Source organism: Nomascus leucogenys, chromosome 3 (assembly GCF_006542625.1).
Source record: "Nomascus leucogenys isolate Asia chromosome 3, Asia_NLE_v1, whole genome shotgun sequence".
NCBI lineage: Eukaryota > Metazoa > Chordata > Mammalia > Primates > Hylobatidae > Nomascus > Nomascus leucogenys.
Window position 1 is genome coordinate 60,031,657 of NC_044383.1, and position 26,515 is coordinate 60,058,171.

General features: G+C 35.0%; 1 protein-coding gene across 1 annotated transcript in view; it reads right to left on the bottom strand.

Moving 5' to 3' along the window:
* COL19A1 (collagen type XIX alpha 1 chain) overlaps positions 1–26,515 on the bottom strand; it is a 329,106-nt gene that overhangs the window by 216,791 nt on the left and 85,800 nt on the right. The window contains exons 10-11 of the mRNA XM_030804323.1: positions 18,615–18,659; positions 15,794–15,838 (exon numbers count right to left, since the gene is read on the bottom strand). Of these exons, the coding sequence (XP_030660183.1) occupies positions 15,794–15,838; positions 18,615–18,659 (90 nt within the window). The remainder of the gene's footprint in view (positions 1–15,793; positions 15,839–18,614; positions 18,660–26,515) is intronic.

Sequence of the window (26,515 nt, forward strand, 5' to 3'; positions counted from 1 at the left end):
GTCATATTTTGCGGTTATCCTTGGTCAATTTTTTATATTTTTTGAGGAAATCATCCATTTTCTCTAGGTGATCAGATTTTTGTTTCTTTCAAATTACACATATAACAGTAGTCTCAGAATTCTTTAAGTCCATCTACTACCTGTGGTCATTTTTTTTTTTCTTATTTCTAGCTTGTCTTTTTTCTATTTTCTGTTTCCTTAATTGAATAATTGAATTTTGTGTATTCATTTTCTTAGTCATTTATTAAATCAGGTGTTTGATTTGTTTGTCCCTTCTACAATTTTTAAAATTTTCTGTTTCATTGACTTTAGTGACCATATTTATTAATTCCCCTCTACTATTTTGTTTGGGGGCTATTTATTATTATTATATAAGATAAAAGCATATTTTCATTATTTTTATATTTTCTTCTTTATAATAACCAAATTTGACACTATGTATTTTCACCTTCCTTATAGCTTTGGATATGGTCCATATGTTTTACATAAAGTATTTTTCTTGTGCATTGATTTTTATGAATTTTCCTTTTCATTAACTCTTTGGTTCCAGGGTTATTGAGGACTGTTTTCTTCATGTATCGGTTTCTTTATTATTCTTTATATCAAGGAATGAGTCTTACAAAATGTCTACTTTTCAACTTAAGGTGGGTTTTTTTTTTTTTTGTCCAAAGAATCATAAATTTTTCAAACTGTTCCATGAACATATAAAAAATTGTCTATTGGATAAAATGCAAAACATTATCTCTTTGTCTTTGTGTCTCTCTCTCTCTCTCTCTCTATATATATATATGTATGTATATGTATCTATATGTATACGTGTATCTGGCAAGAGCTATACTTCAACCTAACTAGAGACATAGCAAAAGTTTCAGGTGCCAGCTCAAATTATACCTGAAATTTCTTACTCCTCTTCTCAGGAATCAGGAGGGAATGATAGCAAGGCCTGCTGTTGACTCATATACTGATCAGTTCACAGAGGTAACACATACAGAATCTCTGGGGATTCTTGTGACAATTTGAGGAGCAAGATCACAGCAAGGGACTGCGTTTCTGGCTAGTAAATTATTGAAATTTAGATAAGTAAAATGTTTTTTTTTTTTTCAATATGACCATGGCCATTTATTAGCAGGTAAAGCAAGAAACTTACCACTTATTCTTGATGATCAAATATTAAATCTTGTTTGATTCATGAAAGAAATGGCTACATTTCATGTTCTTTCTTTTCTTTCTTAATGAAGGACAAAGTAAAATAATTTGGATTAAGTTGCCTCAGGAACTTAACTAGCAAAATAAACCTAGATAGAGGCCACATCTATTATCTTCCACTGGATTGAAATGTTCAGTTTCTATAAATTGCAAGAATAATAAAAATAGAAAGTTTCAGAAATTCCTGGGAAATGCCAAGCATAAAGCTTAACTAAATTGTTACCTAAGCCAGCCTGAACATTTCTTTTCTAATTTTATTATTATTATACTTTAAGTTTTAGGGTACATGTGCACAATGTGCAGGTTTGTTACATATGTATCCATGTGCCATGTTGGTGTGCTGCACCCATTAACTCGTCATTTAGCATTAGGTATATCTCCTAATGCTATCCCTCCCCCCTCCCCCCACCCGCAAGAGTCCCCGGTGTGTGATGTTCCCCTTTCTGTGTCCATGTGTTCTCATTGTTCAATTCGCACGTATGAGTGAGAACATGCAGTGTTTGGTTTTTTGTCCTTGCGATAGTTTGCTGAGAATGATGGTTTCCAGCTTCATCCATGTCCCTGCAAAGGACATGAACTCATCATTTTTTATGGCTGCATATAGTATTCCATGGTGTATATGTGCCACATTTTCTTAATCCAGTCTATCATTGTTGGACATTTGGATTGGTTCCAAGTCTTTGCTATTGTGAATAGTGCCGCAATAAACATACGTGTGCATGTCTTTATAGCAGCATGATTTATAATCCTTTGGGTATATACCCAGTAATGGGATGGCTGGGTCAAATGGTATTTCTAGTTCTAGATCCCTGAGGAATCGCCACACTGACTCAAAGGGACATCAGCCTCTAATCTTTTGTCTGGCAGCTTCAGATGGGTCTTCTAGTAAGAGGATTCCCTCAAGCTTTTGGTCAGGTGGTATTCCCTACCAGGGAAGAGTGAGCTAAACATGACATCACCTGAATGCTCAGAGCCACCCTCTTGATGTTATTTCCTGGCAATTGTCTCCCTTGGGTGTTTTGCCTGAAACTGTGACTCAGGCATTTTTCAAAAGTCCTTTTGATTTTTTCTGTGGTGGTCACTGGTTTTCTTTTTGTCACACAAGACACTCCATGTGGTTCCTTAAACATCTCATGCTTTGTTCTTACTCTATACCTTACAATGAACTGTTTCATTTGCCTCTTCCTTGTTCTGGAGAACTCTTATCTATGTTTCAGGACTCACTAAAGAATCTTAATCAAACTCCCCTCCTCCTAGGGAGCGTTATGTACTCACTCCTCTTTTTTCCCACAAGTCCTATACAAAACACCATCAAGCACTTCATATCTGCTCTCTGAAAGGATGTTTTGTCACTTTCACATCTGCTACCCTAGTGCTGAACACAGTATCTGGTAAAAAATGGGTCCTAAATGATCAAATAAATGGATGATTGAATAAACAAATATATTCTAAAACCCAGGATATGTTTCAAAGGGATACAGTATCATATTGGATTATAGTTGGCATCAAACTACTTTGAAAATAAATTGAAGGCCTTTTAATTCACTAATTCTAGATAACCACTCTTGAGACCAACATAGACATTAAGACAGGAGAGGACAGATTAAGGGCAGATAACTAAGAGCTCATGGAAATTAGCCACTGAGATGAATCTCTGAGAATCCTGGAGAAGGAAAGGCCTAGACACACTAATCCTTGCTCATTTAAAAAACATACATGAATGATAAGTAAGTTTCATATTGATTCCTAGCAAAATTCTAGGTTTAATTATTAAACAAATTGGTTTTAAACTCTTAGTTAAGAATAAGATGATTATCAATAGGCAATACCATGTCAGAAAACAAAAATCATGTGTTATGAGTTTGGTTTATTTAATTCAGTAAGACATTTAATAAAGTTTCTTAGGATGTGTTTGATAAATGTTGGTTAAATTTTAGTGAAGTAAATAATACGCAGTTAAATAAATACGCTCATTCTACCTTCATTTCTATTAGGCCATCACCCCTAAAAAGAGAACTCCAGTGCTGTGTCACAGTGCTGCGTTCTGGTCATGTCTTATTCAATATTTATATTAGCTACTCAAGGCCTAGAATTCATGTCTACAAAATTCAAGGACCTAGAATTTATGTCTACAGAGCTGATAAAAGGTTACCATTGTAATACCTGCCAGAATCAAAAGTTTAACGTTAACAAATAGAAACACCAGGCTTAAATCCCCAGAATAAAGGCAGCACATATACATGTAAATGCTTACATTTTGACTCAAGAAAACAACTGCCTGACTGTATTGTAAACTCTCTATATTCTCAGATTCACTCTAGCTCTAAATATGTGTGATTCTAGGCCTAATCTAGCCTCACTGTCTCCTTTTACAGGTGAAGACATTGAAATAGCCATGGATAACTTGAGCTGTCTGGGAGCCAGGATGAGGACTCAGCTCCACAAAATCCAAGTGCCTTCATTATATTAAACTGCCTATATGAATCACTGCTCACAGTGCTGGAATAATTCTATCCATGTCTGAGCATTACACTAACAGTACACTGATGAGTTATAACATTACAAGATGAAGGTTATGAGGAAGATAAGGGATCCATACGCAGTGATCCATGAAGCACAGTGAAACACTTGCTCAAAACTGAGATACTTACATGAAAATGTTCAGGAGAATGCATCTTCATGTTTAGGAGACAGTTTAAGAAGCTGTCTTGGCCGGGCGCGGTGGCTCATGCCTGTAATCCCATCACTTTGGGAGGCCGAGAGGGGCGGATCATGAGGTCAGGAGCTCAGCACCATCCTGGCTAGCATGGTGAAACCCCGTCTCTACTAAAAATACAAAAAAATTAGCCGGGTGTGGTGGCAGGCGCCTGTAGTCCCAGCTACTCGGGAGGCTGAGGCAGGGGAATGGCGTGAACTCGGGAGGCGGAGCTTGCAGTGAGCCGAGATCACGCCACTGCACTCCAGCTTGGGCGACAGAGCAAGACTCCGTCTCAAAAACAAAAACAAAAACAAAAACAAAAACAAAAAAAAAACAAAAACAAAAAAAAAAGGGAAGCTGTCTCAAACTCTCCAAAAGATGGTCAGTCATTTGCAAGAACATATAATCAGAGAAAGCATTGGTCCAAAAGATTAGAACTGGGATAGATTGCTCAAAATAATAGGGAATAAATTTTGGCTTAAAATAAAGAACTTAGAATTGTCTGTTATAAACATTAATGAGCAGAGCCTGCTGGGCCACCTGTCAAAATCCAGATAAAGGAAGTCAATTTAGATGACTTCCTAACTTTCCACTAACTTAAGGAAGAATCCTTGATTCGCTCTGTGATTACTGGGTGCTATCATGTGCTCCAGCCTTGTAGTTCTCACCAAGACATGAACTCCATGATTCATTTGTACACATAAGTAAACCTTAAGTGGGAGGCAGAATCACTATCAGTGAGTTCCTGGAATACAGCCAGCTAAAGCCATCTGCATTGCCACACTCCTCCCCAGGGCTGGACAAGTGCAGGTAATTAAAATAACATTCCACAAAATGTTTGCACAAAGCGTTATCGCTTTACCATTTTGCCTTGAGTTTTGATTACATAAAATGATTAGCAGCAGAAAATGAGGAACAATAAGGAAAAGTGAAAAAGGACAAAGCAAACTGATTATTTGATTTCTGTCTTGTTTCATCGATCCTTTACTGATATTAGATCATTGAAGGGGAGGTTCTTAAGGGAGATTGTAAGGATTATCAAGGAAAATAAAAACCAATGATTTATTTTTAAGATATTAGACTAAGAAGCAATAGACCACCATAAGCCTAGACAATAACTTACAAAACAGCTAGTCACTGTACAACATCAACTTGGAACAGCAGCTGCACTAACACCTCTGTTTTCTGTGTGGTGGAATTCTGCTATTTTGGTCTGGTAGGACACACTTGTTCAGCAATTCCTATAGAGTGAATTGCTTTTACATTGATTGTGAAAGAGGTTCACATACCAGTAGCTTCTAAATAACAATAACACACCTGTCATGTAATATTTGGTGACATTGAATTAATTATCCTTTTACCATCTGGAATGTACCTCCAACAAAGAGATTTGGTTAATAAAGCAAATTTATTAATTGAGACTTACTAAAAACAGTTAGAAATTATGAATATTTGATGATTGTATTAAGCAGAAGCAATTGCTTGATTTTTAAATCTATTCTGTTTTTCTTAATTTAAAAAAACACATCTTTTTTTAATACATTAAAAACGCTGTGTGTATAAAACTCACAACAAATGTAAGAGTTGCCTTTACTCAATTTTTTTTTTTTTTTTTGAAACGGAATCTTGCTCTCTCTCCCAGGCTGGAGTGCAGTGGCGCAATCTCGGCTCACTGCAAGCTCTGCCTCCTGGGTTCACGCCATTCTCCTGCCTCAGCCTCCCAAGTATCTGGGACTACAGGCGCCCGCCACCACACCCGGCTAATTTTTTTGTATTTTTAGTAGAGACGGGGTTTCACCGTGTTAGCCAGGATGGTCTCGATCTCCTGACCTCGTGATCCGCCCACCTCAGCCTCCCAAAGTGCTGGGATTACAGGCGTGAGCCACTGTGCCTGGCCTACTCAATTCTTAATTTAAACTCAGCTGCATTCAGAAATGCTCAGGGTCAGTGGTGGTGAGGGACTGCCTAAGAGATCTGTTCCTTGTTTTTCAATACAAAAATATGCGAAAAAATGAAAGAAAGTAACCTGAAGTAGAAATCAGGCTTGATGGGAGGAAAGTCAAACAAATGAAAAAGAAAGCAGTGGGGGTGATGAGATTAACGAGCAGCTGAGGACAAGGAGCCCAGCAGAGAGCAGAGGAAGTGGAGTCTATGGCACAGGCAGATCCTGAGAAAGGAGAAAGGGAAGACCAAAAGCTAAGAGGAGAAACCCGAGGCAGCTCCAGAGCCTGGAGTGAAGAAACAGGATAAATGGAGTAAAGGTCAAAATAAAAGCAAAATGTAGACACGTTGTAAAACCACCCTTTTATACTCAGCACTGATTAAGGAGAAACTACTAAAAGTCAAGTTGCCTTAATCATTATATAAATGAGGATCATGGTTTTTCTATTTATTCTTTCTTATGTGACCTCAAATTTTGATATTTATTTGTCCTTAAATTACATAAAATAGTGGGCGAATAAATTTCCTTAACAAAACTAACCTAGGTTCACTACAGTCAATAGCCCAAAATTCCACTGTAATTGGAAACTAAAATTATATGATACAGGAGCCAGTAGACAACCTTTAACATTACTACTAAACTCAAAAGACATTGTAATATCTGGTATTAAAAGAACTGTATTTTATTTTATAGAATAATGAGCTAAATAGTGCCTGCCAAAAGGCAATGTGATTCACAAATAATAAAAAATGGAAATATACTAGGTTAACCAATTTTTCCTGTGTAAATGTTAGTATACTATTAAATATATTAATGTTTTATATATTGTCTTTTTAAACACAATTCTAAGGGCCATACATGTAAAATTAATTTTTATCCCTAGCTATATCTCACAAATTCAATAGTAGGAGTTTGAAAAAAATAGGGCTAATACTGAATTGAATGCATCAAGATAATAATTATTAAACACTTCTGGAGGCTGAAAAGAAACACTACTTTCTCTATACTACTTCCCCACAGTAAAGAATTAATTGAATACTTTTATGTGCTAGGCATTCAACTAGGTGTTAGGGATAAAAACGTACACAGACAGACATGGTCTTTGCTTTCTTGAAGCTTCTACTCTATTGGAGAAAGAAAAACAAACAAACAAAATCCTCATGCTAGTATATTTATAATTATAAATTGTGGTAAATGCTATACAGGTGCAGTGTAGTGTTAAAGGTACAATGAGAAATTATAACAGAGGGAGCAGATTTTGACTAGAGAGTCAAGGAAGCCTCCAAGAAAATGACTTTTAAGATGTGCTAAGTGGATAGAGGGAAGCTAAATGAAGGGGAAAATATTCAAAGCAGTGGGGACACTGATGGACAACTGTGAGTCAGGAGAGCACCTGGCACATTCAAGTAACCAAAAGAAGGTCAGTGTGGCTGGAATAGAAGCAGAAAAGGTGAATGTGGGAAGAGGTGAGTTCTGAGAAGCACATCTACGTCCAACTTTGCAGGACCTTGTGGGATTCAGGATTTTAACCTAATGGGTAACAACTAAAATGCTTTTAAAATAGAAGCCACATGAATAGTTTTGTAAAGATGCATCTGACTATAATTTGGAAAATGAATGGGAAAGAGTGAGAACAGGGAGATTAACTAGGAGGTGACTAATGATTATAGTTTGGTGACACTGGGGTAGATGGAGAGAAATAGACAGATTTAAACTGTGATTTGGAAGTAAAATTGACATTGGTCAGAAATTCCAGAATATTGTTAAATAATAGCAGTTACACCTTTGTCTTAGTCTTGATTTTAATGGGAATTCCTTAAAGATGATGGCCTAAGTCTGACATTTCTTAGGAAGTATAAAACGTTTGGAAATCTCTGTAGTAGTGAACTAGTCTGTGTTTTTCTTTTGGGTCCTAACTTGTTCAAGAATATTTCCTGCCAAGGACCTTATGATTGCTTTGGATTTTGGTATAAAGTCTTCTTCTTAAATGATCCACAACCTCTCCAGCTACTGTCCTATGGCTGTTGTCCTCTTCACAGCTAGTTCTTGTGAGGGTTTTTCTGCATGGCCTCTTTATTGGTCACCTGTAATTTAACTCTTCGGCAAACTCCAACCTGGCTTCTCCTCTCTATTCCATCAAAATTATTTTGCTAAACTCACCAGTGACACAAATAGGAAAACATATTTAACAGATGTTGTTAAATTTCTAACAACAAGGGAATGCTCAAGTAAAATATTACATATCTATATAGTGAAATATTATGCAATCATTAAAGTAATACTTTAAAAGACTAATGTTCATAAAATATTATAGCCCTTTATAGTTATTCTTCTCTTATTTATCTCTCTTTCTCTCTCTGGACATTTTAGTTTTTCTATAACTACTAGCAAGTGATGCAACAACAGAGGGTTAAACATATTTCACATAAATTAGAGTTATTCACGAGCACTGTAAGGAATTAGGAAAATAATACACAATCTGTAATGACTAGCATTAAGCCTCTGGCTTGGCTGTGGGATTACCATCACTCTTTCCCAATTGCCTGCTACCATGGATAATTGAAAGTTGGCATGGTTACTCCCATACCAATTATCATTGGCCACAGATAAATTGCTATGATTTTTAAAATCATAGTTATTATTTTCCTCCATCTGTTCTCTTTATTTTTTAAGTCAGCTGTCAAATCAAACAAGTAAGTCCTTCCTAAAAATTGTAGAAGTTTAGTTTACATGTTATTAGGGTAAAGGAAACAATTGTATAACATGCTGATGTTCAGTAGAACTCTGCAAGGTGAACCAAGAGAGAATTCATGGGAAGTAAGGTAACATGTAGACAGTTGCTTTAGAGTGATGAAGGGAAAGTGCTATATTCATAATAACAGTATTTAACATTCTTGCATTAGTTTTAAATACTAGGCATAATCACCAAGAAGCTTTAATCATGAAATCCTAAAAAAAATTTCAACTTTGACTTGTCTTTTCCATTTATTCTTGTATCAGTTTTAGTTTAGCTAAAGTTAGTAAGTACATGTTGCTATGTAAAAGTACAAAACCATTCCTTGGTTTAATTATTTGATATATTGTGTTTCTTTTTTCCCATTCTAATTAAGATTTTTAAAATAATATTTTCCTATTACATATAAAGTGTTTCTACCATTTCAAATTCAAAATATGTTTTGACACAGTCTGCAAGTCCCACTATATAAACCTAACTTTAAGAATTATATTTTAGGCCATGGGAGAAGGAAAAAAATGAAGTAAAGTTGATAAACCTGTTTAAACTTTCTACTCTACTGTTAATTTAAAATAAAATTTTATATCATTTGTGTTAGATTTATTATAAAATGGCCCCTTTTTTCACCCCTCCATGTATTTACACCGTAGGCAATGTGTCCATGCTGCTTCTCTCATCAAGAGGTGGAATCTATTTTCCTACTCCTTGAATCTAGGCTGGGATTGAGACTGGCTTTGGCCAATAGAACATGGTGGTGATGGAGGTGGGGGCAAGCTAGTTCTGAACAAGGAGGCTAAAGAGGCTTTATATGCTTCTGCTTCCTCTTTTTGGATCCCTGCCTTCACCTTGAGGACAAGTCCAGGATAACTGTTGGAAGATGAGAGATCATCTGGAGTAGAGACATGTTGTCTAGCAGAGGCCAAACTAGTCCAGCCACCCTCAGCCAACCTGGCAACTGAGAATAGATACACACTCTTCCCCCAGAATCTGCTGGGGATTGGTTCCAGGACCCCTGCTGATAACAAAGTCCATGGATGCTCAAGTCCCTTATAAAAAAGGAAGTAGTATTTGCATATATCCTCCCATATACTTTAAATAATCTCTAGTTTACTTATAATACCTAACACAATGTAAATGCTATGTAAATAGTTGTTAGATTATATTGTTTTTTATTTGTATTATTTGTTATTGTTGTATTGCTATTTTTAATTTTTATTTCTCAATATTTATTTTTGATTCATGGTTGGGTGAATCCACAGATGCATAATCCCTGGATGCACAAACTGCAGGTAACACAGGCGAATTTTATGAACGAACTTAGATAAGATCAACTGAGACCAAAAAAATATCACTGAGCTAAGCCTAGTGTAAATTTCTAAACCATATAATCACAAGCTAAATAAATGAACATTTTAAGTCACTAAGATTTGGGGTGATTTGTCACATATCAGTAGCTAACTACTATATCCTCCTGTCTTTTATTTACTTATTCACAAGAAAAATTAGGAATTAATGTTACACAAATAAAGATATATAATAATTCTGCCAAATAAATTTTTGTCAAAATATTAAGATTTTATATTACTTTTGTATATTGGCTGTTGAGGATATTAACATTTATTGAACATCTTTTATTCACCAGCACTCATTTAATTCCTGCAATCATTCTGTGAGGTAGAAATTAACTTTATTTTATAAAAGAGGAAACTATGATAAAGAAAGCTAGGAACATATCCAAGTTCACACAGCTGCCATTACAGAGCTGGACTAGAACACAGAACACAAAAATATGTGAATCCATTTATTTTATGATATGTCACCATCACTTTCAAAATAAACATCAAGTCTAGGCTCTTTCGGGAGTGGTACCCCAGAAACTAAGAATGTTGGTTCCTTGTTGAGTGATCTAGATGCTGCCCCAGAATGTCCTGAATAATCGTTTATGTATATTATATAAACATCCTCATTTGGGCTTTTTCTCACTCAATACCAAATTTTAAGTGGCCCAAAGTCACAACCACTCATTCAAATTCTCATGTCCTGTGTGTAATTACCATAACAATTGAATGAGAAATTGACAAAAGTAAAAAGATTTTTCAGGGTAAAAATCCTGATTTATTTAAAGCCATAACTGTTGTTTCTAGTAGCAAATGATCACTATTGATTTTCTGAGTTACTATAATTTCATGATATTTAATGCTAGAAGTCAATATTTTAGAAAGTTGCTTGCAGGCAACATTATTTATTTGTGGTACTAGTATAAAAATAGTCTGATTATCTAACTTCTGCTGTTACAAGTTAAATATAAAAGTTAAATCTATCTCTCTGAAATAAATGAACAAAATGCTACCAAGTAAATTATCCAACATGCTTATGAGCCTAGGACTATATGAGACATATCATAATTGCTGATATATTTTTAATGCTGAAAACAAAAAAGCAACAGAATAACAAGAATGAATTCACTGCTGCTGTTGTTAATATTCATTTGATAAGGAACCAATATCAATGATTAACCTATGAAATAGATAAGTGAAGACATTTTCTATTGAGCATTTTCCATTCTCCCATCGCATCTTCAAAAGTAACCACTGAAGGCAAAAGGTGGCATATAAAATTAGTGCTAATAAAATCAACACTAATACAATCAGCACCAAGCCTAAATATATTCTATTTTAGGCTGGCTTACAAAAATTTGAATTATGTCATCTGAAAATTAGCTGATGTTGACTGGTGATAAAAGAAATACAAATGTTTTGATGCATGACTTAATTATAAATAACCCCATATAGTTTGGGGATAGGAAAGTATATGTGTACTTTACACTAGGTTATAATAGACATTTAAATAATTGTATTCATTTGAATATTATATTTTGTACAGAATTTTATAACAATATAGAGTTCAATAAATCAGCTAAGAATATGGGTCTGTGGAATGTTTTTCCAGTGGATTCTGTCTGGTAAAAAATATTTGCAGCCACTATAAAACCAGAGTAATAAATATTTAAACACAGTTTTCTAATTTAAATACATATCTCATGGCATTTTAGGACCTAGATTATATTTTGGTAAGAAGAAGACAATAAAAAAATCACAAGTCACTGTAAATTTACAACTAGTTTTCCAACAACAGTTTTAAGAGATGAGTTAAAGCAGGGACCATATGAACTTGTTAGTTTTGTTTTTGCATTCATTGTTATTGGTATAACTCAGAGTGGAAGAAAAGATCAGCAATAAAGATTATCAAAGTAGATAATGCCCAGAAGCCTAAGCAAGAGAAAGCAAGAACTTGCTGAACCATGGACTCTCACAGCTGCAGAATATGCCACATGTTTGATGCTCTCCACCTCTCCTTCAGTCTTACGATTCACGAAGAAGTGCTCATTTGATTGTTTTTTTTCTTTTCATCAAACTTAAGAGGCCCTCAAGAGACCAGAAAACTTTCATTTTCCAAATGGAAAATTTCCACACCAGCAGAAGCATCTTAGATCCAGGTAAGAATTTGCCACCATATATGCCCAAGTTAAACATCACTCTTCAGTGAACCAAATCGACTACATTTTAGGTAATAAATCAACAAAAGTAAGGTATAAGTAGCAGTTGCCACTGGATGTTTCTCGCAATCAAATGATATTTAGCAACAGGTTCTGCAGTTAAGTTTAACATTGAGAAAATTGGTTCTCGAACTTCGAGTTAGAACTTGAGTGACAACATACAATAATCATCGTTTTAAAAGCAAACTAAATTATATGATTTGAAGCAATTACTTAAAAATATTGAATGGTATAATGAGGCAGATGTTTACCTTTCATTTTCCGTTTGCTGCTTCTTTTCATAAACACAACCAAGTAATATTTCTACCTTCACAAGGACATAAAGTAAAAACTCGAGCTCAGGGTTAAGGAGTGAAGAGCACGTGAATGAATCCTTGCTAAATGGCCTTTTTCTAATGTAATGTAAGAGCTTAGTTCATGCATTTACATTTGGTTACATAACAAGAGTTTGATGAAATCATTGCTGGGAAGGCTGACAGATAGTATGGGGATAACTGTTATCTGAGGATTGAACTCTGTATTTTGTTTGGAGTAGCAGCCTGCACTATAATAATAGTACTGAAGGAATCTAAGGAAGATCCCCAGAAGACCACTCTGATAGAGAGAGAGAAGCCAAAATACAACTCTCAGCTGTGGGGAGGGTCCTTCATCCCTCCTGCCTCATGAGCTATGCTGTTGGAGAGCCCAAAGATCCTTGGGTGATACACACCTAACTTTGCCAGCTAGCGATGGTGAAGTGGGATGGGGTCATTCTTATAGGTCTACATGATAAACCACAGCATGGTAAACCTGCAAATAGCTGTCATCTGAGAGAGTCATGTCAGCACCAACAACCTTTCTGAGAGAACTAACTACCCCTTAAAATAATTTTCACTTCAGGACTGACTTGGCTGAATTGTGTTTGTTCAGGAATGTATGAGGCTCTGCCCTGTTGTTACAATTTTCTATAGGTGCAGAAATATACTTTAAATGAGGTCCTTTATACTTGTTCTTTTGCCACAGGTTTTCCTCAGGACTAAGGACAGAGTGCTCAACTCTTTGAGGAGCTACTCTGTCAGTCTAGTGAATTCGATTGGCCTGAAGGCTAGTTTTTTTTAGCCATAATGGGAAGAAGCAGATTCCTCCACTTGGTTTCCACTGCATTATAGAAATGTCACCTGAAAATATCACATAGTATTTTACCTTTTGCAGTTGATATAATTTTTATATTTTGACCAGTAACTATGTGTTTCTGGAGGATATGACATCTCTGACCAATAACAACGTCCTGAATTGTATTTTGCAACTGGTGACTTGTCACTCAAACAGTCAAATTAAACACAGTAAAGGCCACAGTAGGGTAATTAAAGAAGAAAGTGGGTTTTTAAAAAATGATTATATATTCAGTTTTCCACAAAAAATTAAAGTCCAAGGTAGATTGACTTTGTTCAGAAAATAAATTATGTTGTGAGTAATCCATGCTGTTGTCACACCAATGTGAATGTTTCATAGACTTTTCTTGTTTAACTCTAATCTAGAAATAAAGTGAACTACAAGACCTCAATTATCTTATGAAAAAATACACGTGGTTCTGGGTCAGAATACATAGCATGCTAACATTGAAAAAACTCAAAAATTTAATATACAGTAAATAATAAAGCAGAACATCATTTTTATTTGGTTGGTGTAATGTAATTACTTTTGCACCAATCAAATTAACATAAGGGTTATTACATGAATCTTATATCTGACTATAAATCATCTAAATTGGGATTCTCATTCAAGGTACATATTGTCTTTTCTGTTTGATGCTTTATTTTTTCTAATATATTTAAATCATTCTACAAACAGATTTCTACCTTGTGGTGAAATTGACTATTTAAATGCAACAGTTAATAGATACGTGGAACTAGAAGGAAAATCCTTGAAGCCAAATACGGTGAATGGTTTTCTAATGCCTTATAGCCTGTGAGAATCTATTTATTATTGAGCTATACCAACTATGTATATAAACTATCAAAACAACTACTAAGACTTTAGTGTATTGGTGACTTTAAATTACAGAGAATATATCTGTTCAGGCTTATTCACTACTTATTCCTACAGGTAAAATCCCACTTAATAAATCAGGAATATGTATAAATAAAGCATTTATTTAAAGACATGGCCTTCCAAATGACTGTTATTCTAAAGCAAAAATGTTCAAAGGATTTCTAAGAAAATATATTCACCTGAAAAATAGTCATCATTTAATGAAATGATCTACAAAAGTATGGTTATTATAAGGCCATTCTTTTTTCTTTCTGAGTTCTGTGAGGAAAAGTAATTATCATGTAGTTTGTAACATGTGTAATTTGTCTTATAATTATAATAGATGCTCATTCTCTCTATAAATACTTATTGAAAACGCAAATAACTGATCACTGGCAAGAAAGCGAAATACAGGCAAGACTGTCCAATTTGAGATTATTCTCCTTTCTAGCTCTCCTGGCCATCCAATTCCATACATACATTTGATGTACACAGAGTTATTAAACAAAAGAATGGTACTGTTTTTGCTTTATTTAAAAACAAAACAAGATTTTTGAAATGAAAAAGGATTCAAATGATTATCTGAAGGAAAATTTTGGATGACCAAGCACTCTATTCTCTGTACTTTCAATAGAAAGTTGTAAATTTGTAAAACAATGATTGCTTAAGTATTTTCACTATCAAATGACTTTCAGTAGTTATTTATTATAACAAAACACTCTATTAACATGTAAAATTAAGCACCTAGAATTTAGTTTTGTAAGAAGGTGACTTTAAATGACAGCACTTAGATTAGTGGGCTGGCATCTGCCATTGGTCTCTCAAGATCCACTGTCCACCCTTATACACCTGCTCTGGACTTCGGGAGGCTGAGCCTTATAGGTTTCCTCCATTCTCACTGGCTCTCAATTTGGTTTGGCTGGTGGGGGCTAGTAGGAGAGCTGAGGGCTAGAGGATAGTGGGATGGAGGTGTTTATTGCCCTGACTTCCCCTTTATGTGCTTATCTTGGGCTGACTGCTACCCTCAGCTCCTGTCTCCAGCCTTCGCCACACAGTTTTCTCTGCCTCTGGGTCTGGTAATTATGTGGGGTTTAAGGAGTCTGCTGTAAACTGACCTGGGATACTGCACAATCCCTATGGTTTTCTTATACCTTGTCCATACTTTTTAAACCATGCCTTTATTAAACTCTTTGAAATTATTCCAGTTTTAGTATGCCATCTCTTTTCTGTGGGATCCTGACTTTTATAGTTAGTTGTTCTTATTTATTCCTTCAGGAAAAAAATTCCACTGATAAACCAGATGTACATAAAAACAAACATTTATTTAAATAATTGGATACTTAGTGAGTGAATGATTTCATAATATAAAAATATAATGCTTTATAAATGTTTAAATCATTTCCATGTCAAGGAAACAAATTTAACTAGAAATATCTAACTATTAATACCATCCAAATAAGTTTTGAAAGATTTCTGGCAATCATTAATGCATTTATTCTACCTCAACGGAAGCAAATATTTTAGTTATGTCTATAAAATTATTGAATTGCTTATAGGGAATGCACAAAACAAGTTAAATATTCTATTTCAAAACATTTTGAAGAACAATTTGTTTTTACAGATGTGAATGTAAAAGGGGATATTTACCTTTTCACCAGTTCCTCCTTTGCTGCCTTCAAAACCTTGCTCTCCCTGTAGAAGAGGAATATGATGTGTACAGTAATAAAAATGATACTTACAACACATGCAATTTTTACAATAAAAATTATGTTTCAAACAATGAAAAATCAATAATTGTAAATAACCATTTCTAACATGTAAGCTCTAAACCAATATTAAGTTACATAAGATTTAAATATTTCTAAGTACTAAAGGAACGATTTTCTAGGGTATAAGTTACAGCTTCACCACTTCCAAGGCAATTTAATCTTGATAAGTCTGAATTTTCTCAGGTATAAAATAAGTATGATAATACTGTCTTCCTCAACGGTTTGTTTTGAGAGTTTGATTCATCCTCATATTTCCTGGCAAAGACTAAGTTAGCCATTCTTTTTATAATTACTATTTATTTTACTAGATTCAGTGGAAACAGCCTTCTTAGAAAGCTGACTTCTATGGCATACCATTCTGATAAGTGTCTTATGATGAATGAGTTCAGATTTGAACCCTTGGGTTCTGGCTCTACCTTCGACACCAGTGCTATGCTTTTTCCTGTCCACTATGCTGGCTCAGTCACAGAAAGAAGATTGGTGCTTGGAGGGCTGCTGGCTCTCAATCACCATATTTACACTAAAAGGTGTACATCTCCCTTTCTTCATCTACACCCTCTCTGATCTGACAAGCTTATTTCCCCCCTTAACTAATGTTTCATTCATACACTCAACAAAAGTTGATTGAGTGCCTCCTACATGTCAGGCACTCATGACAACATAGCTAGGAAGTGAATGTTGGGAACAGGTCATGTGCATCTCTCCACCCATGGAGGGCCTTCAGCATAAGAAGCATTCAGCAAGCATTTCCTGGGTGCACAGAGACAGGAGATAGAGGGTTTCTGATCTCTAGAATTTTTTCTGTAATGCCTCAACAAGGTGACCCTTGGTATATAAAATTTATACTAATTATATGAAAGGGAATGCCAGCTTTTAACTATATAGAAATAGGCATGCATGTGTACATACATATTTAGTTTGTGAGTATGTTTTTATATATATACCCACATAATTACATATGTTTATGATTATATAATTAAATAGTATACATAATTAGATAATACAATTATATGATTAAATAATATGTGTGTGTGTTACATGCATGTAATTAAATAATTATTTTTGCTTCATCCACCCTCTAAAAGTTACCAGGAATGAATATATGTCAATTGTTAGGTATTGTTTTTTACCGCTGAATGCATGTTCTATATTTTTTTCTACCATTTTTCCTAAAATATAGACTTTAACTTGATCTGTTAATTCAAGCTGACATTGAAGCTGCTAAACGCCTCCAGTACATCAGCCACAATGTCAGCATGATGCAGCCACCACAAACAGCTGCTGGAAAGTCCAAAACTATTTCCCAGCAGATAAATCTGCACATCCCTTGGCTTGCAACTCGACTTGCAGATGCAGCACATGCTATATCAATGGGTTTTGTCTAGAGCCGCTGTGAAGAAATTCAGAAGCTTGCCATTTCATTGCTGCCAGTTCAATCTTATTATCTTTATTGGGCCAAGTAAATAAATTCTTTAACACAATCTGTAACTATAAATAAGTGCATATCTTTTTAAATGATATTTTCAGCTATAGAGAAAAACCTACACGCATAGTAACTTCTGACATGTTGTTGCCAAAACCAGTAAAACATCTCCAGAGCATAGAAATGATATGCTTGGCTTTGGTGGGCATCTAATATTACATCAATAATGCTCTCTCCTGTGGTGGGATTATCTGGATGGTATCATGACAGCTGGCCCCACCTGAAGTGGCTCCCCATCCCTCCAAGAAGCTGGAATATAATGGTCTCTGTGTTTTCAGTAATGCTTGTCACAGATAACCATGCTTCTTCCTACAAGAAGAAAGTAGCCCTGGCCGGGCGTGGTGGCTCACGCCTGTAATCCCAGCACTTTGGGAGGCCGAGGTGGGTGGATTATGAGGTCAGGAGATCGAGACCATCCTGGCTAACATGGTGAAACCCCGTCACTACTAAAAACATACCAAAAAAAATTAGCCGGCCGTGGTGGCTGGCGCCTGTAGTCCCAGCTCCTCAGGAGGCTGAGGCAGGAGAATGGCGTGAACGGAGGCAGAGCTTGCAGTGAGCCAAGATCGCGCCACTGCACCCCAGCCTGGGAGACAGAGCGAGACTCTGTCTCAAAAAAAAAAAAAGGTAGGGGGGGCGGGGCACAAAGGAAGTTCACCTTGGTAAAGAGAAAGATACTAGGCACAGAAAGAGGCAACCTGGCCCATGCAAAACTCCTTGCTTATTAGGAATCCCTTGTTCTGAAAGAAAAATATTTTTGAAGAGATAGTTGTCTACAGCATCTTTGTAATATATAATACTTTATGTCATTGTAACTATTATGTTTAGCTCTATCTGGGATATACAAAAAAGAAGATAAGCAAGAGGTAACCAAAACCAGTCAAAGGAAGTACAATTTGTTCTATTGTGCATTTTAGACTCTGACTAATAAAAGCAGACACGTTTCCAGAGCAGCTATCACGGACCCCAGAAAGCACTACCATTTAGTTCTTTGGAGAAGCATGTTACTAAAGCTCTGTGATAAAGCTTCCTCCTAGAATGGTCCCTTCAAGAGGGGATTGCTTCCACGAGTTCTCTTTGAAAAGACATCCATAGCTTTCTAAAAGTCTTTGAGTGAATTCAGCCTAATCAAATAAAATTTCAGAATATTATGTGCAAATTTATTTTTAACATGTTAAAATTCTTAACTCAGATGAAACATTCAAGAACTCTTTACCTTTTGACCAGGTAATCCTGGAACACCATGTAAACCATTTTCACCCTAAAAGAAGTACACAGAATAATGTTTATGATCCATAAAGATATACGAACATAGACGTTTTTGTGGTCTTTAACAAATAGCTCTCGTGTTGTGGGGAAAGATAGCCTAATACTGAATATCTATCATGCATAGGGACTTTCCATCTATCCCTTATTTCTCAAATCCAGGACTGTCACCTCAATTTTTAAAACAGGGAAATGGAGGCTCCGAGAGGTTTGGTAACATGTCAAAGGTACCTAACTAGTAACTTACCTGAGATTGGGACTGAGGTCTCCTACAGCCTATGTTTTTCCACATGTTATTTAGTATCTCATTTCATTTTCTCTCTTTGAAACTTCTGGGAATAATATTGAAGTCTGACATCGTGCTTTCTATGGGCCAGGCACTGCTGTTTTGACAACAAAACTATCAGGCAGATAATACTGCCTTAATGAACTTCTTACAGGTCATTGCACAGTAATAGGTGGTAGACTCGGAATTTGAGCCCAAACACTTCAACTCTGCATACCTAGCTGCCTTCCTACACTGTCTTTGGAAAAAGATTTAATTCTGGCTTTAAGTGACTTCTTGCCTAAAATTGGAATTTTTTCTCACTATATATATTATATATATGTGTGTGTGTGTATTCTTATATATGTACAAGCATGTTTACTTTATTACCCATATCTGCTGATTGCCATTAGATCAATTTTGAATACATACCCAATGCCATTTAATATAAAGCAATTACTTGGAAGACTTTTTAGTTCTTCCAGTTCATCTGGTTTCTGTCTTGGGTAAAAAGACAGATGGCTTTTAGTTTCCATTGCTGGAATTCTGGGTTCATCTCTTTGACAAGTCTGGTTTGTAAACAGCACACAGGCTAGAATGAGATACTCCTGAGAGGATGTGCATGTTCTCAATAGAGTTTTAGGAATTTTCCTGCTTATAGGAATTTACTTTGGCTTCGGAGTTTCCAGGTTTAGACAGCCCAAAATACGCTAACAACATCATGGAACTGCTTTATTTCTATCAAATATTTACAATTAATTTATAAAATAACAGTTTTTAAACATTCCCTAGAAAGCAGTTAGCTATCATTTATTTGAATTATTTAAGCAAAATTCAAAAGCTATGAAGAAAAATTCACATCTTTAAACTTTAAAATAGTAATATTCTGTCTAAATCTAAGGAAATTTTCATTATTTCATTAATTAACACATTTTAAAGAAAGTTTTAGTGGTTCTTACCAGAGATGTCTGCTACATACATGCACACATGTTATTTTAAAGACTGAGGTTTTTCTTAGATTAGATTAAATTATCAAAGTATTCTACAGTATAACAGCTATCATCACAGTATATACTAAACACTAAAGTAAAACTTTCCTGCTAAATGTAATTAAATGTTAGAGAATCAACAAAATATAATCTACTTATCTATATAATAAATACATTTCTATCATTAAACGAATTGTTATAGTTTTAGACCTCAGGCATCACAGAAATCTATTAGAAACTTCCAATATCATTTGATAAAGTGATAGTGAAAACACATTAAGTATTTGGTGCCAGGAAACAGTCTATGGAAATGGAGCTCCTGTTACTCATCACAGAAGTATGTCCACTTGTCCATAAGGAGCAGATTATTTTCATCAGTTGATCCAGTATAATGTTTTATATCATATTACTAGTTACACACGATCACGAGACATGGCATATTATCCATTAAAGTATGCCAATATGGTATACACTGCCAAAAATACTTCTTTGGGAAAAAAAGTTGTGATGGTATCTCCTCTTTTCCTTTGCTCACAGCCCACTCATGCACCAGGTGCTCTGAGTACTGGCACCCAAAGGCCTACCCCGCCATATGTCAGGTTAGGATTACACCCAGATGCACTGTTAATTGGGTACCAAAACTCTCTAAACCTGTAATATTGAGAGTATGTCTTTAATGGACACAGGTTTTATGATTGTTGTAATTAAAATACTGTGTTTTCCTGTGGCCAGCATTAAATGGTCTCTGCTCTTTCCTGACTGAATGTGTTTTATATACATAATTCTAGACTCAATGATAACTCAGTGGACATCACTGATTAACTCATAGGAAATGTGTTTATCTAAAACCTAACTTATGTCAACAGAAGAAGTCTTTCTTTATGCTCCCTCTGACACCCAGGTTAGGTGCCACAAGCACTTTGAGGGCAAATTTAATTCTATTCATAAAATAAATATCCTCCTAAAATTACTGGAAGGTATACATTAGTTTTCTTTTCTGAACTCCTACTGCCTCTCCTTCCTCAAAATTTCAGTCCAAGGAAGAAATAAGATGCTTCTTCTTTGGCTTCCAATCAATACTTTAGTTCATTATTGAAAGAAAATCACAATAAATGATTCCCATAGAAGCCATAACTTTCAAAACTTATTTCTGAGGGTTTTTTTTTCATTACAGGGTTTTCTATGAAAGGATTTGTATTCCTTTTCAGGTACAAATTCAAACTACAGGAAGATAAGTTAATAAATATGTGTAATATAAAGCAGGCGAAATCTAACGTTGCTGCTGATAGTATCGTTGCCTGGGTTATTACTATAACACATAGCATGTCTTTAACTTCACAGGACAATTAAAAAGTACCCTTGCCAAAATTCAAAATAACCTCTTTGAGAAGTTTTTGGGACAAAGTTAGTGATGTTTAGGGTCAGCTGGTTGCTTTCTGAAAAACTGATCACAGAATTTAATTTTACATCCTTCTAATCACTGCATATTTTTCAACAGTAAGCATAGCTAGTCATAAACTATAAATTATTAGTCTTCTTGATTCTTTTGACATTGGAAGCAATGTATTTCTTATTGTGCAGGAAATATATATTGTCTGAAGGACATTTGATAAAAAAAAATCACATTCCCTAGGGCTATAGTTTGCAAACCCAGTACTAATGAGACCAAGCAAATAAAGATAAAGCAAGCAGGTAAACAAAAAAATTGCAAATAACTAGCATTTGATACAGAAAGTAGAAAGTTACATACTATATTGTGGTGATTTTTTTTAACAGTTAGACATTCAGCCTTTGATTAAAATGTCTGAGATCCTATTATAACATTTCTGTATTGAAAAAATTGAACTATCATTTTACTTAGAGCATATTTTTCTAGGAGCATAACCTTCTATATAAATTTAGTGTCCACTTGAAATATATCATACTTCCCCATTAATTAGTTCATATTTATTAAAAGAAAATTCACTTAAGTTGAATATTGCATGAAATAACTAGAAGAAATATCAGAAGTGGAATGCCAGGATTCTAGGACTAAAACTAATAAAACAGGCAGAAAAAAGTAAATCTGATTTTGATTTTGTGTATTACTAAGGCGACCTCTATGTTACTGACTATAGTCCTGCTTTATTCAGCCATAATCTTTAGAAATTGAAATATTTTATTGTTCTTAAACTGTTGGCAGTCCATTAAATGTTTCAGGAAATTTTTAAAAACCTATATTTTTAAATTTTTTTCAGATATCCAATCTGAATCCTTTTATTTCAAGGGGATAATTTTTTCCTTCTATATTTTGGGACTTCGTTCTAAGAAATAAATTACCAAGTTAAAAATATATATATAGCAAAGGGTTTAAAATCTCAGACTTTTTGAATTCTTTATATTTGTTGGATCCTTAATGCAGCTAATGCATAGGGATATTTTAATCACATTAATGCTCAGGATAAGGCCAATTTAAAACTTTAATCTTACATGAATGAGATCCTATTATTATTTATTCTTATGGGTCAATACATGTCTTGATCATGGTAATGTATATATGGGTGGTTAGTGGTAGCTAACTCAATATCTGCTCTCTTAAAAATCTATTATCCTGAGTGTATATGTATATGTGTGTACATATGTATATACAGGTGCATATGCCTAGAAAACAAGCAGGATGGGCATTCTTAAATATAAGGACAAATATAAATTCATGCATTTATGTATAACAACTACACCAAAGAATCTGATGAGGCACCAACTCTGTTGAAAGCTTCTTAAAGTTGAATACTTTTGCTGCTTAATTGGCATTGTGGAGAGCAAAGAAAAAAAATTCACTGTATGGTTACTGAACCCAAATTAACCTTCCCCATATTTTGCCCATCAGTCTTATTTCTTCTATCTGCAATTACACAGAAAAAAAAAAGTTATAGGTCTTATACATGACATCCCTTTGTGCCACTATCAAGCCTTCTATTCAGTAAACCACTCATTTTTCAAATGATAGTTTGGAGTCTCTTAATACTATGGTCCCTGTTTTCTGGGCACACACTGGTCGGTCATGTCTTTTAAAATGTGGCACTCAGAACTCAGCACATCATTCCAGAAATGGTCTTACTCACACAGAATACAGAACAGGACCATCTCTCTCTCTCTCTCTCTCTCTCTCTGTCACACACACACACACACACACACACACACACACACACACACTTTGTTGTGGATACTATACAGTTTTGTACTTCTGTTAATACAACGTGCTTTTTTTTTAAACCAAATTGTTTACATATACTACATTTGTTGTCAACTACAATCCTTAAGTTTTCCTGTCAACGGGATGTTATTTTACAATCCTTTTTCAAATTAATTAAATACAAGTTGTACTAAGACTTATTCAAATAAAAAACAAAAAGAAAACCCAAGTAATTTTGAAATGTCTTGGAGAGGTAAAAATTTCTTCCTATACATAGCGAAGCTAGTGAATTAAGCCTTAGTCAGTGTTGTAGAACCCACTACAAAATCTGGGCTCCTATGTAACTGTGATGATTTTCTGAAAGTGTCAGGCACAAATGTTTGGGCTTTTCACTTTATTATGAGACTAACTGTAAGAGGGTCTTTAAACAAAACTTAAAACTTCATAAAAATACTACAGAAATACTTATTTAATGTGAATCATGTACCGAAATACCTGAAGTATAGTGATTGACACCTGAATAGAGAATTCTAACAAGTGAAAGATGATTTAAGATATAAAGAGAAGGACAGTGTCATCAGTCAGCTCCTAATTGAGGACAATGATATAGCAGTAACTGCAAACTATTTCCTGCCTGGAGTATTCCTCATGATGAGTAATTTATAGTTCTATTCCATATCAATTACTTCTACAGGACCTTAAATGCACTGAAGCCATTGGTTACTTATCTTCAGCCCTGAAGTAAATGGTTATGAAGATATGGAGAAGGAACACACCCTAACGATGTTGTAGAGAAAGTTAGGAGATTTTCAAATCTAGTCTGGATAAAAAGAAAGCAATATAACTTGAATATTTGTGTTTGAGAGAGTGGGAAGAGCATACTTTCTCCAAGAGAAAATGGAAAGCAAATTCTGGAGATGCACACACTTCTATTATATTTAATTCTAGGAAGCAATACCTGTAAACTTTGTTGTGCAAAGAAGATATTCCCTTGTTTCCCTAAATTATGCTTCTGCAGAAAGTATGAAGGACTTTCACTGAAGTGTTGCTGGCATTGGGGTGCTTTTCCGATCTTTCCTCAGCGAAGTTTTCTAACAGTCATTCTCTATTTCTCTTCTCTATTTCCGGCTTGGGGCTAAGTCCTCAAATTCTGAACAACTCAACAAACACTTATCCAGAATCAGCCAGGTACCATATGCTGGGTCAGTTGCTGGGATTAAGATGAGACAGACCCCAAGTCCTACTCCAGGAGCTCACATTTTAGCAGGGTGTATAGACACACACTATACTGGTGATATAAACAAAGTGCTATGTGAGCAGAGTGGATAAGCTGTAATTTTGCCTGGTGGCCTGGGAGAATTCATGAAAAAAATGCATGTGTTTTGAGTTTAATAATCTGAAAATGCAGTGATGGAGATAGAAAAAAAAGATACCAATCATCTGTGATCATCTGCTCAAATCTTCTAGTCTTCCCTAACAGGTTCATTCAATACCTTACACTGGTTTTGGCAGTCCCTGATGTGTCTGGCTAAAAGCTCCTTTAGATAGAGCCACTTTAAGGAAACTCTAATATCTAAAATCATAGATGTCTTTATAAAATACCAGTTATATGTTTAAATCCACTGTTCAGTATCTACACCAAGAATAAAATAATTAGCCACTTAACTATGCAGAGAAACACAGTGTGAGCTTTCTTATGGCAATATTTTAATATTTATGTGCTAGAAGCTGGTAGTACATTAAACCAAATAGGAACATTAGCAGACTAGGTTCTTGAAATCTGACTGTTTAGCAAATAAAAGTCAAATGCCTGGGTGCCAGATACACGGCATGTGTTGAGCTTGTCATCCATCTGTTGTGTTCCCTGCCAACTGCTCTACTTGGGGTGTGAGTGGAAGGCATTAGAAGGGAATAAGAAACCATTAAGAAATAAAATCAGCTGCAGAGTGAGCAAGTTTCTTTTTCTTTTTCTTGTCCTTCTATTACCTTTGTCCTTTTATGTTTCTGTTTATTTTAGTGCTATATTGTATCAATATATGTCTATAGACAAGACAATTAAATGACAATTACTCCATGTAAGAGCAATAGTTTTTCACTGATAATTCAAGTTTTAGTCTCCTGCCTTTAACAAGTAAAGCCAACAAGTAGGCTTACAAAACTGTTTTCTTTGTGGTCATTTTTTTCTATGAATACTAGTTATGATTAAAAATTCAATCCTGTGTGTAGATTTGACTATACCTTCACTTATTAGAGAATTTTCTAAATTACACAGATATACAGGTGATTCTCTGCTTCAGACGTATTTTTCTCTAAAGTGGAGATCACTCTTGTTTTATAAAACCTAACAATTTCATAGGCAGGAAGTATTCCATTGTTAGAATAAAGCTAAGTTGTCTTTTTTTTTCCCTCCTCATTTAATGGTCTCAATTTCTAGCATAAATTGTCACATGCATTAGGCATTTTAAATTATGTTTTAAACTTAGGAAGTCTAAAATTAAGCACAGAAAAATTAGGTGAGGCTAGAAATATAGAGAGGAAGCCAAATGGCTTAAAAATTCTCTAGCTTTTATACTACTTGCCTATAAGTTTCTGAGTCTCTGAAGCATTAATGCTACATCTGGACCAGCACTGTTAGAAAGTTCATTATAATTCACAACAGTGACTGGCCTTGTCTGCACTTACATAAACTGTAACAGCATCTGCCTTTATTTTCTGAAGCTGCAGTCTTCTCATAAAATGTCTTTTTAGGGAAAATCAAGATTCAAAGATCATAGTCATTTCATTTTCCAGCAGAAAAGAAATACAAAGACTGTTAGGGAACAATGGATCTGCCTCATTCAGTCTCATCTCACTGCAGTGCTGAGGGCTTCAGAGTTTATGGTGAACAGGCCCATCATACAAAGCATATCCTCATATAATGACGATAGTTAGTCCAGCTATTTTTAAGACATGCAGCTTGGCCACTCTCTCATCATGTTATCAGATGTACTTCTTAAGTGCCTTAATGCATACAGCTTTTTTTTACTTCTAGAAGGTTGATTTATTTTATATTTTTATAAAGCCATGGTACTAAGTTAAACAATTTTGTTTTTGATAAATTATATACATTTATTTAATGGAGAATGTAAAGAGAAAAAATTCTACATTAGGTGTTGCATTAAGGTTAATCTGGAGAGTGGCCATGATTGAGCTGCCTGGACGTGGGCATGCAGGGTAGGTTAAGAATCTCCAGAGAGTCAAGCGTGGAACATTTGAAAACACACTTCAAATGTAATCTGTACTTGGAAACCAAGCAAATTTTTTTCCATAATACTTATTTTGGAAGGTAAAGCTAGACAAAACCCTCTCATTTGGTGAAAAACCATATGCATAATGATTCTTAACAGGTGAACACGATCTTATGAAGGTGGGGGAGTCAGAATCCC